The sequence below is a fragment of the Herpailurus yagouaroundi genome, unplaced genomic scaffold, assembly GCF_014898765.1.
Source record: "Herpailurus yagouaroundi ecotype Mexico unplaced genomic scaffold, PumYag 214, whole genome shotgun sequence".
Lineage (NCBI taxonomy): Eukaryota > Metazoa > Chordata > Mammalia > Carnivora > Felidae > Herpailurus > Herpailurus yagouaroundi.
Genome location: NW_024412445.1, coordinates 5,201,206 through 5,216,515, shown reverse-complemented (window position 1 = coordinate 5,216,515; position 15,310 = coordinate 5,201,206). Strand labels below are relative to the sequence as shown.

The window sequence follows — 15,310 nt, the reverse complement described above, 5'->3', positions numbered from 1 at the left end:
CAGAAAAGTCATCTTCAACCATGGACTATTGGCCAGTTGTTCTCCACCGTGATTGGCTTACACACCCTCCAGTGGTCTCTAATGGCCTGGCACTCCTCACCTGCACTGGCCCATGCCATCAGCAGACCTCGTATGTTCGCCAGTCCTACGGGTTCAAATGGCATTTCACGTGCTTTTTAATTTACAATTCTCTGATCAGTAAGAATGAGCATCTTGTGATGTGTGCATTAGTGTAGGAATTGTCTTTTCATAGACTGTTCTTTAAAAAAAAAACTGGGATGTTACTTTAAAAAAAAAAATTCAGGGGCGCCTGGGTGGCTTAGTCAATTAAGCATCTTGGTTTCAGCTCAGGCCATGATCTCACGCCTCATAAGTGCAAGCTCCACATCAGGCTCTGTGCTGACAGTGTGGAGCCTGCTTGGGATTCTCTCTCTCCCTCTCTCTCTCTCTGCCCCTGCCCTGTTCACTCTCTCTCCCAAGATAAGTAAACATTAAAAAAAGTAAATAAGTTAAAAAAAACTAAACGTTCATCCATTTCTTCTTAATCTGTTAAATCGGTTCTTGACTACCCACGGAGAGTCTTCAAGACCGTGGTTTGCATGTAACTCTGTGTTCCTTCGTTGCAGAAAAATTGCTTTTTAATTTTAATAATGTCAGATTTCTCCCCTTTTTCCCTGAACGCGGAAATTCCTCTGCATATTTGAGAGCCCCTTCCCACACCCTGAAGGACTAAAGATGAGCTGAATTTCTCATGAAAGTTTAGTGTTGCTTTCTCGTATCTGGGCTTCTCAACAACCTGGGTTTATTTTCGGGTGTGATGTGAAGGAGGAAATCTATTTTTTCCCCTGACTCCTCGCTCTACCCTGGTTTCCTTGTATACCACCTGCCCCCTGCGTTCCGTTCCTTTCTTAGCTGGATTTTTGGTCCTGCCATGTCCCTCCCCCCACCCCAGCACCCACTGTCTTTGTTTTCTTCAGTCTTGCCCAGAAAGGCAGGTTAATTCTCTTCAGTCTTGCCCAGAAAGGCCCATCAGTTTTTTCACCCTTTAGATAATTTTAAGAGCCAGTCCACACAAACGATGTTATGGAAATATTAACAAGAATGAGACCAAGAACGTCAGCCCGTAAGCCGACCCCCAAAAGAAACGAATGCCTTTGTGTTTGCCACATTTTGGTCCAGCCCAGTCCATGCGAACACGCAGATCTTTATCTGGTTAATGTAATTGTCAATAATAATTTATTTTGATACATTGTTCGCCCAAGGACGTATCACGAGCATTTTCCCATTTGTTAATTACACTCTCTAATAATTTTAACGTGTAGCTCGTCAGACTTAAGGACAATTCCAAGGCCAAGTGCGTATTTCACTGGCCAGAAAACTAGAATGCGGCCCTTGCTTGTTCTTCCCCCTCACCTTCCCCCGCCCCCCCTGCACACAAAGGCACGTTAGCCTGTGCTGTGTGCATCTGTGAGAGCAGAGAACAATTACGGTGTTTCCTTCTTAGTCCGTTTAACGTTCAAAAAAGTCTCTTTCTACAGTAATCCTCAGGTGTGTTCTGTGAGTGTGCACGGAGATTGCGTTCCCTGAGCTCTACATCTGAAGTTCATCAGACATTTTTCCTTCTGGCCCCTAGGGATGCTGTTGTTAACCCTCCTTTGCTTTGCTGGCATCGACCCCTGATGCAAAGCATTGCTGCTTTCTGTCCAAATGGGAGAGTTAACATTGCCCCTGGCCACAGCCAGGGATAATGATGGAGTCTTTGGAACCTGATGCTTTCTCCCAGCAGGGAGTAGGGGATGTTTTTCTGCCCTTATCTCTGGGGTGCCAAGGAATTTGAGAGTAGGCGGTGGGGAGGGAGGGGGCTCTGACAGACCCACAGGGGAACCCCCAGCACTGATTAGTTGCCTGGCCTTCGAGAGTCCGCAAGACTTTGCGGAGATAGTGTCTTCTCCCACTCAGAGGTGTCCTGAGCCTGTAAATGCCCAGTGTGCGTGGCACAGTACACGTTCCCTTGCTCTCAAGTGGTTGCATTGTCAAAGTCACTACGGTTAGTTCAGGAAACGGGGCGCCGTGAATTTTCCTGGCAGGTCACTTTTCTTCTCTGGGCTTCCAGCAGCCCAGCAGTGTCCTAAGGATGCAAATAGCCTCTGAGCCCCTCAGCTCTGTCTGTGCTGTTCCATTATCTGCCGCAGACGTGGGATCCCCTCTCTGCCCCAGGACTTCTCATGGAATGACCATCGTTAGTGCATTACTGTGATTCAGAGGAAATGTCTGTTTGGTCCTATTTCTCCTAGATATTTGGTCTACACCCACAGTTGCTGGCTTACAGCTCCCAAAGCCCTTGGGATTTCTTAAGTGTGGAGAGTAGTAGAGAGGTCTTTTGTTATGTTAATGGTGCCTTTTGGAAAGCATCCCTGGGGCGGGGCGGGGTGGGGGCATGCAGGGTGCCAGTGGGGGCAACTAATTGACTAAAGTCACTCCCTGACCTTCCGGGGGGAGGGGAGAGGGGCTGGAGGCAAGGTCAGCCATTGGCTAGTGACTCAGTCAATCATGACTATGCAATGCAGCCTCCATAAACTATCAAAAGGAGGGTGTTGGAAAACTTCCAGATTTGGTGAACGGGAACAGGTAGAAGGGGATGGGAACAGGTTGGGGGGAGTGGCGCCTGGGGAAGGGTGGGATTTCTGTGCCCCCAAATCGTATTTCTCCTTATGCCTCTCTTCTTCCGGCTACTGATTCACATCCTTTCTTATATCCGTTAATAAACGGGCCAACCTAGGTGTTTCTCTGAGTTCTGTGACTCATCCTGGCAAGTTGATTGAACCTACGGAGGAGGGCATCAGAGCCCCCAGTCTGTAGCCATGGGTCTGAGCTGGAGGCTGGTGTCTCTCAAGGGTGGGAGTGGGGAGAGGCGCCTGGGTGGGCGTCAGACTTCAGCTCCCGTCATGATCTCATAGTCCGTGAGTTCGAGGCCCACATCGGGTTCTGTGCTGACAGCTCGGAGCCTGGAGCCTGCAGCCTGCTTCGGGTTCTGTGTCTCCCTCTCTCTCTGCCCCTCCCCTGCCCATGCTCTGTCTCTTTTTCCCAAAAATGAATAAATGTTAAAAAAAAAATTTTTTTTTTTTAAAGGGTGGGGGTGGAGAGCAGCCTGGTGCTACTGAGCCCTTCTGCCTGTGGGGTCGGAGAGTGTCTGTGGGTCCATAGTGTCAGAAGGCAGTTGAGTCTTTGGACAGAGAGCTGCCTCTGCCCCTGTGCCTGAGGCACATCGGTGCTGGGTCTGGGAACCCCTTAAAAAGTTTGTTTGACAGGAATTCTCTCCTCTGACAGATGAGGCCAACCCGAGACGGCGGTCCCATATTTCTTTCCAAACGTATGCTTTCCCGTAAAGTTCAGGGTTACTGAGAAGCAAGCAGCACCCAGGGGTGTGAAACTGGGGTTGCAAACTCAAAGGCCCACAGGGGCCAGACAGATAATGAGGGTGAGGGCGGCCACAGAGAACAGCCCAGAAAGCTCAGTTCTCTCTCAGGAAAGTAGCCTTGCACCCTCCTTCCAAACTTACCTGGAGGGGTCACAGACCCAGGGTGGCCGGCCTTTGAAGAGAAGCCAGAAATCTAGATGTTTAAAAAACTTTTTTTCATGTTCACTTATTTTTGAGAGAGAGAGAGAGAGAGAGAGAGAGAGAGAGACCGAGCACAAGCAGGGGAGGGGCAGCCAGAGAGGGAGAGAGAGAGAATCCCAAGCAGGCCCCCCACACTGTCAGCACAGAGTCCGACGTGAGGCTCGAACCCATGAACCGTGAGATCATGACCTGAGCCAAAACCAAGAGTCAGACGCTTGACCGACTGAGCCCCCCAGGGGCCCCCAGAAATGTAGATTTTTCTGTGAGGTCTCCAAACTTTTCAATGTTGGCAACCCAGTCAGACATGCCAAGCCAAACTAAACATGTGCGTGCCGGGTGGGGCCGGTTCCCCGACGTGCACCGGCCTTGGCCCTTCCTTCTGTGCTGGCTGATTTTTCCAGCTTGGGAAGGTCCGTGTAGTCCCTTGGGTGTTTCCTGTGAGATACAGCCCTGGAGAAATACCTCCGCACAGATAAATGCAGGTAGTCGTTCTAGCCTCCCCTTCATGAACCATGAAAGTCTCTTACAAATTCTGGAGGAAAGCAACCGGTTTAAATGCCCCCTCTCTGTTCCGCATCCCAATGTCCCTAGAATAGCGCTCTGATAAAAATACCCCGTCTTTTAAATGCTGATCTGTGCCTTCCACCGCCCACGCGGTCACAGTGAAAGCACTTAACAAATACTCACTTCAGTCCTGTGGACGCGGACAAAATTCATCTCTCTGGATGGACGCGGTGCATTCCAGAGGCCGCGCTCTGTGGTCCTGTCTGCAGCCCCTGGGGCTGACAGCCTGAGCCACAAAAAGGCACAGAAGGCTGGAGGGGGAAAGATGGGGTGGGGCTGGACCGGGGGTGGAGGTCACAGGCACAGGGTCAGAGGCCAAGTCTGCAGAGCCCGGGGAGCCAGGGTGCAGCGGCTGATTCCAGGGGTCCAGAGCAGGTTGTGGCCAAGTTTGGCGAGATGGGAACCTCGGCTGGGGGATGGGCAGCCCAGGGTCAAGCTGCAGTCATGTGAGGACGGCACCCACCGCCGTTGACCGAGCCACCTTGAGCTCGGCCTCCTGGACAGATGGGAACGGAACGCCCACGTTCGACAGCAATCGAGGGAAACACTAAGGAACAGCACGATGTTTTCCGACATCCTGTGTCCCCAGGGGAGCCCAGGCAGGGCAACCCCAGGCCTGGTGCCGGCTGGCACTCAGCCATCAGCACTTCTCGTCATGTGGCCCTGAAATGTGGGCCTACGAGGACACGGTGCCCCTATTCTCTGTGGCTGCTGCCGGTCCCTGGGACCGGCCAGCCTCCTGGCTCTGCTCTGCACAATTCTGACACCTAGTTTCTGCAGGTGAGAAAGGATGTGTTTCTTGCATGGCCATCCAGGCCCGGTTGGACCCCGTTACCATCTTTCATTGCAAACGTGGGCCTCGCACTCCTAGCAGTTTCCTCTAAACTCAGTGCAGCTGATAAACAGGTTCCTCGAGGAAGAAACCAGCCCAGGAGCACAGGATCAACACATACACAAATGACGATCACTCTTTATTTGGGGGACCCCTGGGAATGTCACACCTCGGGGGACCTACATTTGCTTGAACAGCTTCTCCCAGAGGCATCTTACCTTTGTACGTGGCCTGAGGCAACATTCCTAACACTTAAGGAACATCTTCCAGGGTCAGACTGCCTGAGGTCATGTCTGTCCCCTGGGGGCAGTGACTGGCTGTCACATCAATTTCTTTAGTACATGCAGGGGCGCCCTGGGCAGGGCTCGGTCGGTCGGTTAAGCCTCTGACTCTTGGTTTCGGCTCCGGTCACGATCTCGCAGTTAGTGAGTTCGAGCCCCACATCAGGCTCCACACTGACAGTGCAGAGCCTGCTTGGAATTCTCTGTCTCTCTCTCTCTGCCCCTTCATGCTCGCTCTCTCTCAAAAATAAATATTCTTAAAAAAAGAAAAAGTAAGAATGGCACCTGACATATTTGCAGCCTTCAAAAACTGACAGCTGGTATTCTTATTGTTGCTGTCGAAGTTATTGTTTGCAGCTGCCTGAGGAAAAAAAGAAATTTGGTTTGTTGGGGAACGCTTGCACCCTGGGTCAGGCTCTGATCATCTGCCTCGTTAAGCCAGATAGCCTCTTTGGGAAGAAACTACATGTGTATGTGTGTGGTAGATATGTGTAAATATGTATGTGTACATATGCATATTTGTACATAGGTAAAGGGGAAGAACAGAGAGAACTCTGCCTCCTACCCACCCGGGGGACATCCCAATGGAACTTGTATTATTATTATTTTTTTTTTAATTTATTTTTGAGAGAGAGAGCGCGCGCGCAGGCAGGGAAGGGGCAGAGAGAGGGGGAGAGGATCCAAAGCAGGTTTTGTCCTGATAGATAGCACTGAGCTCACGTGGGGCTTGCCTTCACGAACTGTGAGATCATGACCTGAGCGGGAGACACGCAACTGGCTGAGCTGCTCAGGCGCCACGAACTTGTATTATTTCTAAGCCCTTGAATCCCAAAGGCAGTCTTGTTGTCCTCAGACGGTGTATCCATCTGAGTATCAACATGTGGGACTGGAAATTCCTTTGGGGAACATGAGCTCAGCAGTGGAGCAGATGAGAGCTTGGACATGTGGGTTTCAGGCTGTGTCCCTTGGTGATGGGAGGACACTGAAAGTGAGGTTAGAGCCACAAAAGACACGGTGCAGCTCCTTCAAGGCACGGGAGCCTCCCTGTCGTGGCTCCTGTCCCCCCTCATCCCCTGCCCTCTGCCTGGCTGTCCCCAAGGCCATCTAGCCTCACTCAACAGCCAGTGGTGGGCATGAGGACATTAACAGTGAGACCTTGCCGGGCCCTGTAGGGCACGTGTGCCTGGTCTGGTCTCGGGACTGAGGGTGTGCGGGGCAGCGGAGGGGACGGACGGGGTGGGGTCCTGCCTTTCCACTGGCTGCTGCCAACCTGGGGCCCCTGGACTCTGACCACAGGAACTCTGCACCCAGAGTTCTTGGAAGCATCTCTCACCTTCTGGAATCCTAGAATTTCCTGACCGCCCCCCCCTCAACAGCACTTGGAAACACTGAATACCTCCTAGAACTCAGACACTTTGTAACTACATTTTTGGAAAGGAGCATTTAAAAGCCACTCCAAGTGGGGGGCACCTAGGTGATTCGGTCGGTTGAGCGTCCGACTTTGGCTCAGGTCACGATCTCACGGTCTTTGGGTTCAAGCCCTGTGTCGGGCTCTGTGCCGACAGCTCGGATCCTGGAGCCTGCTTCGGATTCTGTGTCTCCCTCTCTCTCTGCCCCTCCCCTGCTCATGCTCTGTCTCTGTCTCTCAAAAATAAACAAACATTAAATTTTTTTTTTTTAATTTAAAAAAACTTAAAAAAGAAGCCAGTGCAGAGGTGCCTGGGTGGCTCAGTCCGACCCTTCATTTCAGCTCAGATCATGATCTCACGGTTCATGAGTTCGAGCCCCACGTCGGGTTCTGTGCTGACAGCACGGAGCCTGCTTGGGATTCTCTCTCTTCTTCTGTCTCTCTGCCCCTCCCGTTCTCACACTTTCTTGCTTTGTCTCAAAGTAAGCAAATAAATGTTAAAAAAAGAAATAAAAACCACTCCAGCTATTTCGGAACCACACTTTGCTGCTGCGAACAGGAGCTCTTGCCCAGCGGGTGACACGCCGACTTTGGTGCAAAGAAAGGTGCGTTTCCTGTCAATTCCGCGAGGGTACCTAGTGGTGATGACAGTGTGGACTAAGTATTGGGTTAAATCAAGTCTAACTAATGAGGGTGTCATAAAAGCAGACTTAGAGTAATTCATCTCCCCTTCGTCTCCTTACCACGGTGTTTAATGTGACGATCATATTTTTGGTTTTTTTTGACCACGAGATTTTAAGTGACGTGCGTGGCTCCTCTTCCATTCCCAGGGGACACCGTGGTGCTAGAAGTCTGCAGCTTTGTCAACACAGGCGCGCTGGTCAGCGGAGTGGGAAGTTGAGCACACATGCCCGTCATCAACCGGGTGTTTTCCCAGCTTCCTGCCTTTATTTTTGACAGAGTGAGAGAGACAGACAGAGCATGAGCAGGGGTGGGGCAGAGAGAGAGAGAGAGACACAGAATCAGAAGCAGACTCCAGGCTCTGAGCTGTCAAAAGAGCCCGACACAGGGCTAGAACTCAGGAACTGTAAGATCATGACCTGAGCCGTAGTCGGATGCTTAACCAACTGAGCCACCCAGGCACCCCTGACTTTTATTTCAATGTTTATTAATTTTTGAGAGAGAGAGACGGCATGAGTGGGGAAGGGGCAGAGAGAGAGAGGGAGACACAGAATCCAAAGCAGGCTCCAGGCTCCGAGCTGTCAGCACAGAGCCCGACGCGGGGCTTGAACTCACAGACCGTGAGATCATGACCTGAGCCTAAGTCGGACGCTTAACCGACTGAGCCACCCAGGCACCCCAAGCTTCCTGCCTTTAGCATACGGAGTTTGTTTGAAAATGCACAGGTCCGTTGGCTTGTCAGCAAATTGAATCCCAGCCTGAAAGAGACATTTTTTTTTTTCCTCTTAGACTTCTTTTTTTTTAATTCTGCCATTGGATACATTACTTGCAGAAGCTCTTTTAGCCACATCGAAAAGAGACGTGGCCTCAAATGTGCCTGAATCGCCCAGAATCAGCCCGTGCTCTTTTATTGTTTCTCCTCTAAAATGAAAGCAAAAAACCGAAACCTGTTTTTCTGACAGCTGATCTGACCTGATCGCCTCTGCTGGTCGTTTTACCTGAAGCTGGAGAGGCCGAGCTGGGTCTGGGCGGGGGAGGGGGGTCTGTCACCCTGATGCCCTCGCCCCTCACCCTTCCGCCCTTTGTCCCTCGCATTGATGCAGCGGTGGCCTGCAAACCTCTGCAGCCACGCTCGCTGCTGGTGATGGGTACTCGGCGTGTGCAAGCCGGTAAACGTGTCAGCACTGCTTGTGATTCATTTTCCTGGTCTTCAGCCAAAACAGACCGCCGTCAGGAAACCCAGCTGAAGACTGGGGGGCGGGCAGGTGCCGAGGAGAGGGATACCTGTGCACGGTTATTTTCAGCTACAAAGACGCTGACGCTTGTGGCCGGCTCTCCACTCCGGGGACATGGTCTAGAACTCTCCTGCTAAGCCCCCAGATTGCTGGCTTCCCCCCCACCCTGGGAGGAGGCCCTTGGAACTGGTTTTTGCAGGGACAGAGCAGTAGTTACCATCCTCGACTAACCCTTTGGGGGCCAGTAGATGGGGGGTGGGGGAGGAAGGAGAAGTGGATATCGCCACGTCTCTTCCTCGCGAAATTTTACATTGGGAAGCAAAATAGATGCGTTGACATTGGTGTTGGCTTTTGCCAGATAGTCCGTTCACCAGGAGCTCAGAGCACAGGGACCCCCCCCTGCGTTGCATCATGGAAGGAGCCAGCAGCATGAGCAAAGTGGCCTCCAGACCTCGCCTCTCCCCTTGCCTAGAGACCCCAGAGGTTCAGCAGCCTCGGGAACAGCGCAGCCAAGGACCATGGGTGGACTCTCCCTCCCAGGCCGGTGGCTCCTGTCCCGTGTCTACTCGGTCCCCATGGGCAGGCGGGGCCCCGAGGAAGCAGGCTCACACTGGAGGATCTGGTCAGAGGACCACGTGAGGTGCCAGGCGGGCAGAGGTGGAATGGGGCTGGGTCAGCAGAGCCGGGACTGAGCGACAGCATCTGGGGGACGCCTGTGTGGTGCTGGGGACGCAGGCTCAGGAGAGCAGAAGCAGGTAGGAGGGAATGGGACTCAGAGCAGGGTCCCCCCACTTCAGCAAGGGGGCTTGGACTGCGGAGGGGCGGGGAACACCTTGTGACCTTGGGGCTTGGCTCCCGATGGCTTTTGGGGGGCGGTTCAGGCTGCAGTCTGGGCGGGAGGAAGACAATTGAGCTCACATGCAGGCCTGGTCTCGGCCGCCTAGGTATGGTCGTAATAGCTACTCACTGGGATTGTTAAACACTCATAACAAAATCAAATTGTAGGGGCACCCGGGTGCTTAGTCAGTTGAGCGTCCGACTGATTTCTGCTCAGGCCACGATCCCAGGGTCCTGGGATCGAGCCCCACATCGGGTTCTACACTGAGCATGGAGCCTGCTTGGGATTCTCTGTCTCTCTGTCTCTCTCTCTCTCTCTCCCCCTCCTCCCCCTCCCCTGCTTATGCTCTCTCTCAGAAAAAAAAAAAAAAAGCAATGATAGTAAAATAAAACATAAACACAACATACCATGAGTATCGTGCACCATATAACAAAAATGTAATCTACTGTGCAAACAGACTTTTCGTTCATGGTCAAGAAGGGCCCAAAGGGATTATTTTAAATTTAGCCATCTAAAACATTGCCCATCGTTCAAGCTGCTTTTTGTACCCAAATGAGCATAATTCAAGACAGAAAAGGATAAAATATTCACTGTAATTCATTCATTTCCACAAGTCACAGTGGTTGGTGGGTTGACTAAACTTTACTTCCCTTGCCCGTGGGGATGTGCTATTTTTTTTTTATTTTTTTAATTGTTTATTTTAAGAGAGTAAGAGTGCAAGTGGGGAAGGGGGAGAGAGAGAAGACAGAGAGAGAGAATCCCAAGCAGGCTCCAGGCTGTCAGCACAGAGCCCAACGCAGGGCTGGAGCTCGCACACGGTGAGATCATGACCTGAGCCGAAATCAGGAATCGGAGGCTGAACCAACAGCCACCCGGGCGCGCGGGCATGTGCTATTTTTAGATCATCACAATCATTCTGTGTATGTATCTTGATTTCTTCACACTACGTGCTGGCTTGAGCATTGATCTGTGTTTCCACAGAGAATCCAGATTCACCATAGTGACCGATTTTAACGCCCTTTGAAATCAACATGTGGTGCTTTAGGCAAACCCTGATGGCTGGGTATGTGGGAACTCTTTACCTACATTCGACCAACGTTGTGTTCACATTTTTCCCGCTGTAGGATCGTTTCCTTGAGGCCAATTACCAGAGACGAGGGAACCGAACTTCTTACAAAGTTACAGCGACGTTTTTGTTTCTTGATGTGTGTTCCCAACGGCTTTCCAGTAGCAACGGGTGTGAGGGTCTCGGCCCCACTGCATTTCATCAGCTTCCGTGACTTGTTTCTAGTGTAACGTGTACAAAATAGCATTCCTGGGATTTTTATTTTAAATTAGTTTTTAATTCATATGGATATCATTCTGTTCTCATACAGAGGTGTGGTTGAGCATACTTCGAAGTCAACACGAGTACTTTGAAGAAAAAGTACCTATGTAATTTTGTTTAGCCAGGCTTTAAGCATCAAAATGAACAGCAAGCATTTTAGAAAGTGCTGGTTTCAGTTTTGAATACTATTTTACGTATCACTCTGCATTTTTTTTCTGTACCTTGTATTTTGTCAACTGTTTAAATTAAGTGTACTTAAACCATCACATTCCATGAAAGAGAAAAACACACGTTAAGAAAATGCATTCAAAAAAAAAAAAAAAAAAAGAAAGAAAGAAAGAAAGAAAAAGAAAAAGAAAATGCCTTCAATTAAAGCCCCAGCAGCAGCAGTAAGAAAGAGAGCCTTGTGCCCCTTACGGTCCTTATTAATTGGCCCACATGCACACACATCTCCAACTGGCCCCTTTTGTCTGGGTTGTCAGAGGACATTAGCTGAGACTAATCTGGAAGCTGCTTCCTGGCTCCCAAAAGGACACAGTCACCAAGAAAGAAAGACGCGTTTATCAGAACACAAACTTTGCTACGTAAGTGAGGATCATGCAAAAAAGCATACCCCGGGCATCATTATCTGGGCCTGATTAGCAATGAAGGAAATTGGTCCTCAATTTTCACAATCAGCGGAAAAAACCTTCAGCTTTCACTGAAGACAGACAATTGCCGTCAACATGTTTCTGTGGTCCGCGCGGCGAGCACAGAGACAAGGGCCCTTGCAAAAGCTGCTTTGAAATTGTTTTGGCCGTAGCTGTCTCGTGGATGCTATTGTCCCAGTGACGCAAATAAGGCGAGATCCGGCTCCCCTCGGCGGGCGGCTTGACATCTTCCCAGATGTCCAGGTGGCAGGGGCCACATTGTGCCTCTGGGCATCAGGCATGGCCAGTTCTCCCCCCTGCCCCCACCCCCCTGGGATTTGGAGCCCATGTGACCTTGGGTGGGTCCCTTAGTCTCTCGGCACATGGTTCCCTATCTGTAGACAGCGATGGTAACACTACCTGCCTTATAAATTGCTTGTGAGGTTTATATAATACGATAATTTGCGCCAAAGTCCTGCATCTGGGGTCTTGCGTGTGCAGGCTGCACACGGCACAGAGGGACAGCAGGCATCCCTCCCTGGTAGGTGCTTTCTCCAGTCTTGGGGGGGGGGTGGAAGGCAGGTCCAAGGGCAGGAACTGTTATCCCTGTCCTTGGCGCCCCTGCCGTTAATTGTCGCTACAGCGCGCACGCGCACACACCCCCTGTCTGTGTCCCAGCAGCTCCCAGGGCGCCAGAGCCCCGTGGATACAGAACTGCGTGAACTTGGCCGCACGTTGTGCCTTCCTCAGATCGTTCCAGAAAAGAGTAAAGCAGTAATGAGAGAAATAAATGCCCTCCCTTTCTCTCTGGTCTTCCCTAGACCTGAGGAAGCTGCCACAGCCTGCAGAGGGGACGAAGACCTCTTTATCACCGGGCAGTTCCAGAAAACCCTGGAGGAACTTGACGGGGACCTGGAAGGTGAGAGCAGTCCCTGCTTCGCCATCGCATTGTGTGCTGGGAGACTCTGGGGGTAGTTTTTTCCGACCAGGTTTGTAGCTCCATGAGGGACAGGTTGTGCAGGAGGAACCCTGGTCCGTCTGAAGAAAGCCTGGGTGTGAGGCCAGCAAGTGAGCACAGCTCTGGAGATTGCATCTCTGATCGGGGCTGCTAACCACACTGTGGAGATGTCTCAATAGCAGCTTAAAATCCCTCTCGATGGTACTGATATTGCACATCGGGAAGGATTCTAAACACATTCAGAGAAAAAGGGGGTGCCTGGGTGGCTCAGTCGGTTGAACGTCCGACTTTGGCTCAGGTCACGATCTCACAGTTTGAGAGTTGGAGCCCCACGTCAGGCTCTGTGCTGACAGTTCGGAGCCTGGAGCCTGCTTCAGATTCTGTGTCTCCCTCTCTCTCTGCCCCTCCCCTGCTCACGCTCTGTCTCTCTTTCTCTATCTCAAAAATAAATATTTAAAACAAAGAGTTTTCCAGTGCCAAAATGGGTTTGGGGAGCACTGGGTGACACAGGTGAGCACGCTCCCACCCCTTTGCTTGCTAATGTGTGGCGTTTCTTGAAGGGAAATTCAGGACCCACCGCCCTGACCGTGAACCCATTTCTGGTGGGGCATCTGCTTTTCTACAGAGACAGTGGGGGGAGATAATACCGTGAGGCCAAAGCAGACGCATGGGATCTCAGTAGACAACCGGCTGATCTTACAAACAAAGGCACACAGTGAAAATAATCTAGAAATCAGATATTGGCCATGCCTTAAAACAAATCAAAACAAAAACTAGAAGGAAGCAGACGGCAGAGCTGATGAGTAGTTTTGTCAACTCGCTTTTCAGCTCTCAGACGTGGTGGACAGAGCTAAATCTTTCACCCTGTGTCCCTGGGGCTCTGATCAAGTGACCCGCTAAATCCTTTAGGGCTAATTCTGAGACGCCCAAGGTTCAGTCATCTGCCTCTTAACTGAAGGCGTGGGCACCTCATCGCCCGTGTGCTTTGTGGCGCTTCTGATGAACGAGATCAAGTTGAAGGTCGAAACCCCAGTTCCCCTTCACATTCTGTGCTGAGACAGTGTTTCTAGAGGGCTCAGGTTTACAGGACTAGTTTCTAAGTGAAGGATGTTGGCAAAACCTCGTCCCAGAATGCCGTACCTGGAGACATCACGGACGTGCAGTTTCCTCTGTCGAACAAGCAGGGCTGAGCCTTGGGCCCCAGGCATGTGTAGATTACAAATTGGAATGACTCTTGAAAACGCACATAAATAACTTACACAAGAAGAACCTCAGGAAAATCAAAGCCAGGGTGTGGTTACACTAAGCGATTGGCTTGGGAATCATCGCCAGTGATGCCAGTCTGTGACTTGTGTTTGTCCTTCTTTGCAGAACTGGAAGACGGCTATGCAGCCAGCACCGGCTCGGTGAATGGCGTGTCTGGACGCCGCGTGTCCGATGCCACGGTCCCCAACAGCGATGAGGACGCGATCCCAGTAACGTTCATAGGGGAGGTCCTAGACGACCCTGTGGATTCGGGGTTGTTTTCCAACAGAAACAACAATGCTGGTTCTTTTGACCCGGGGAGCCTGGCCGGCCGGGGAGGCCACCTGTTGCAAAGTCAGGCGGAGAACAGCCAGCAGCGGGAGACGAGGGCAGACGTGCCCGACTCGGCAGCTCCTCCCCACGGCCTTGGGAAGCAAGTCAAACCCGCCTCGTCCGACCCCTGTGAAGATGGGGGTCCGAACAAAATGGAGCCCAAGGCGACTGCTGCAGACTTTCCCACGCACAACCCGAATGCAGAGGACGGCGGTGAGGGGCCCGGCTCTGCCCTCAGTGGGCAGACACAGGCCAGCAAGAGCGCGAGTTCATCACAGCCAGCGAGGGCAAAGGAAGGCGAGGATAAGCACGGTGGCTCCGCACCGCCATCGTGGTATCGACGGGGCCAAAACCCAGGGTGCAGTTACGGACTGAAATACGGCCTCACGACGTACAAAATCGTCCCTCCGAAATCGGAGATGAGATGTTACGACAGAGGAGTATCGCTGTCAACAGGGGCCATTAAGATCGACGAGCTAGGGAATCTGGTGAGTCCCCACGCGAACGGGGGCAGGACCGTAGCCCCGTCGTCGCCCGCTCTCGACGCGGAAACCCAATCCCTTGGAAGGGTCAAGGAATTCTGGAGGTCCGGCTCTCTGGAGAAGCACTCTGGCCAGCCCCCGGAGTGCTCAACCAACAGGACCCCCGCTCCCACCACACCAGCGAGGCCACAGCAGCAGGAAAGTGGACTCAGGGCAGAGCCCACTGTCCCGGACCCCAAAGCGACGCCGCCCCCGCAGCAGTCTGCCCACCGAGAAGCAGGGCGACACGTGGAGGAGGGGAGAGACCGGCCACCCGTGGCGGCCACTCGTCACGTGAAAGTGCCAGCAGCCAATGCCTCAGAGGTCCTGTTCCTCAAGCCCCAGAGAAGAACGTCCAGTCAGTACGTGGCCTCTGCCATTGCCAAGCGGATGGGGCCCCAGAAAGCCCAGGCCGAGGAGACCCGTGAAGGCAGAGCCCCAGAGCTGGCCGGACGGCCTCCCGCTGGGAGAGATGGCTCAGCCCCCAGCCCGCTCCCAGAGACCCGCATCCGTGCCGACCGGGAGGCGTCGGCGGTAGGAGCCCAGCCCAGGGGGCTGGTCAGCAGCCCTGATGGAAAGTCGTCTGCTCAAGACAGCCCGGCGGCCATCCGCAGAAGTCCTTGTGTCCCGCCTGTCACGGCCGCCCAGAGGGGTCACGTGTCTATGGGACAGAGCTCTAGTTTCAGCGGAAAGCAGAGCCTAGGCGACCACAGGGCCAGCTCAGCATCCGTCCCCAGACGCACTCTGGACAGTACAGATCCCCCGCCCGCCCGCTCAGGAGACGATCAGACTCCAGACAGGACCCTGGTGAATGGCTCCAGGTGGGTCCCCATCCCCAG

The 15,310-nt window shown here is 52.4% G+C and overlaps 1 protein-coding gene across 1 annotated transcript in view; it reads left to right on the top strand.

Annotated features, from left to right (window-relative positions):
* The window catches only part of COBL (cordon-bleu WH2 repeat protein), a gene marked incomplete at its 3' end in the record, with an annotated part of 182,830 nt that extends 167,525 nt beyond the window's left edge, over positions 1-15,305 (top strand). The window contains exons 12-13 of the mRNA XM_040455085.1: positions 12,236-12,333; positions 13,744-15,305. Coding sequence (XP_040311019.1) covers positions 12,236-12,333; positions 13,744-15,305 — 1,660 coding nt within the window. The remainder of the gene's footprint in view (positions 1-12,235; positions 12,334-13,743) is intronic.
* Positions 15,306-15,310: the final 5 nt, after the last annotated feature.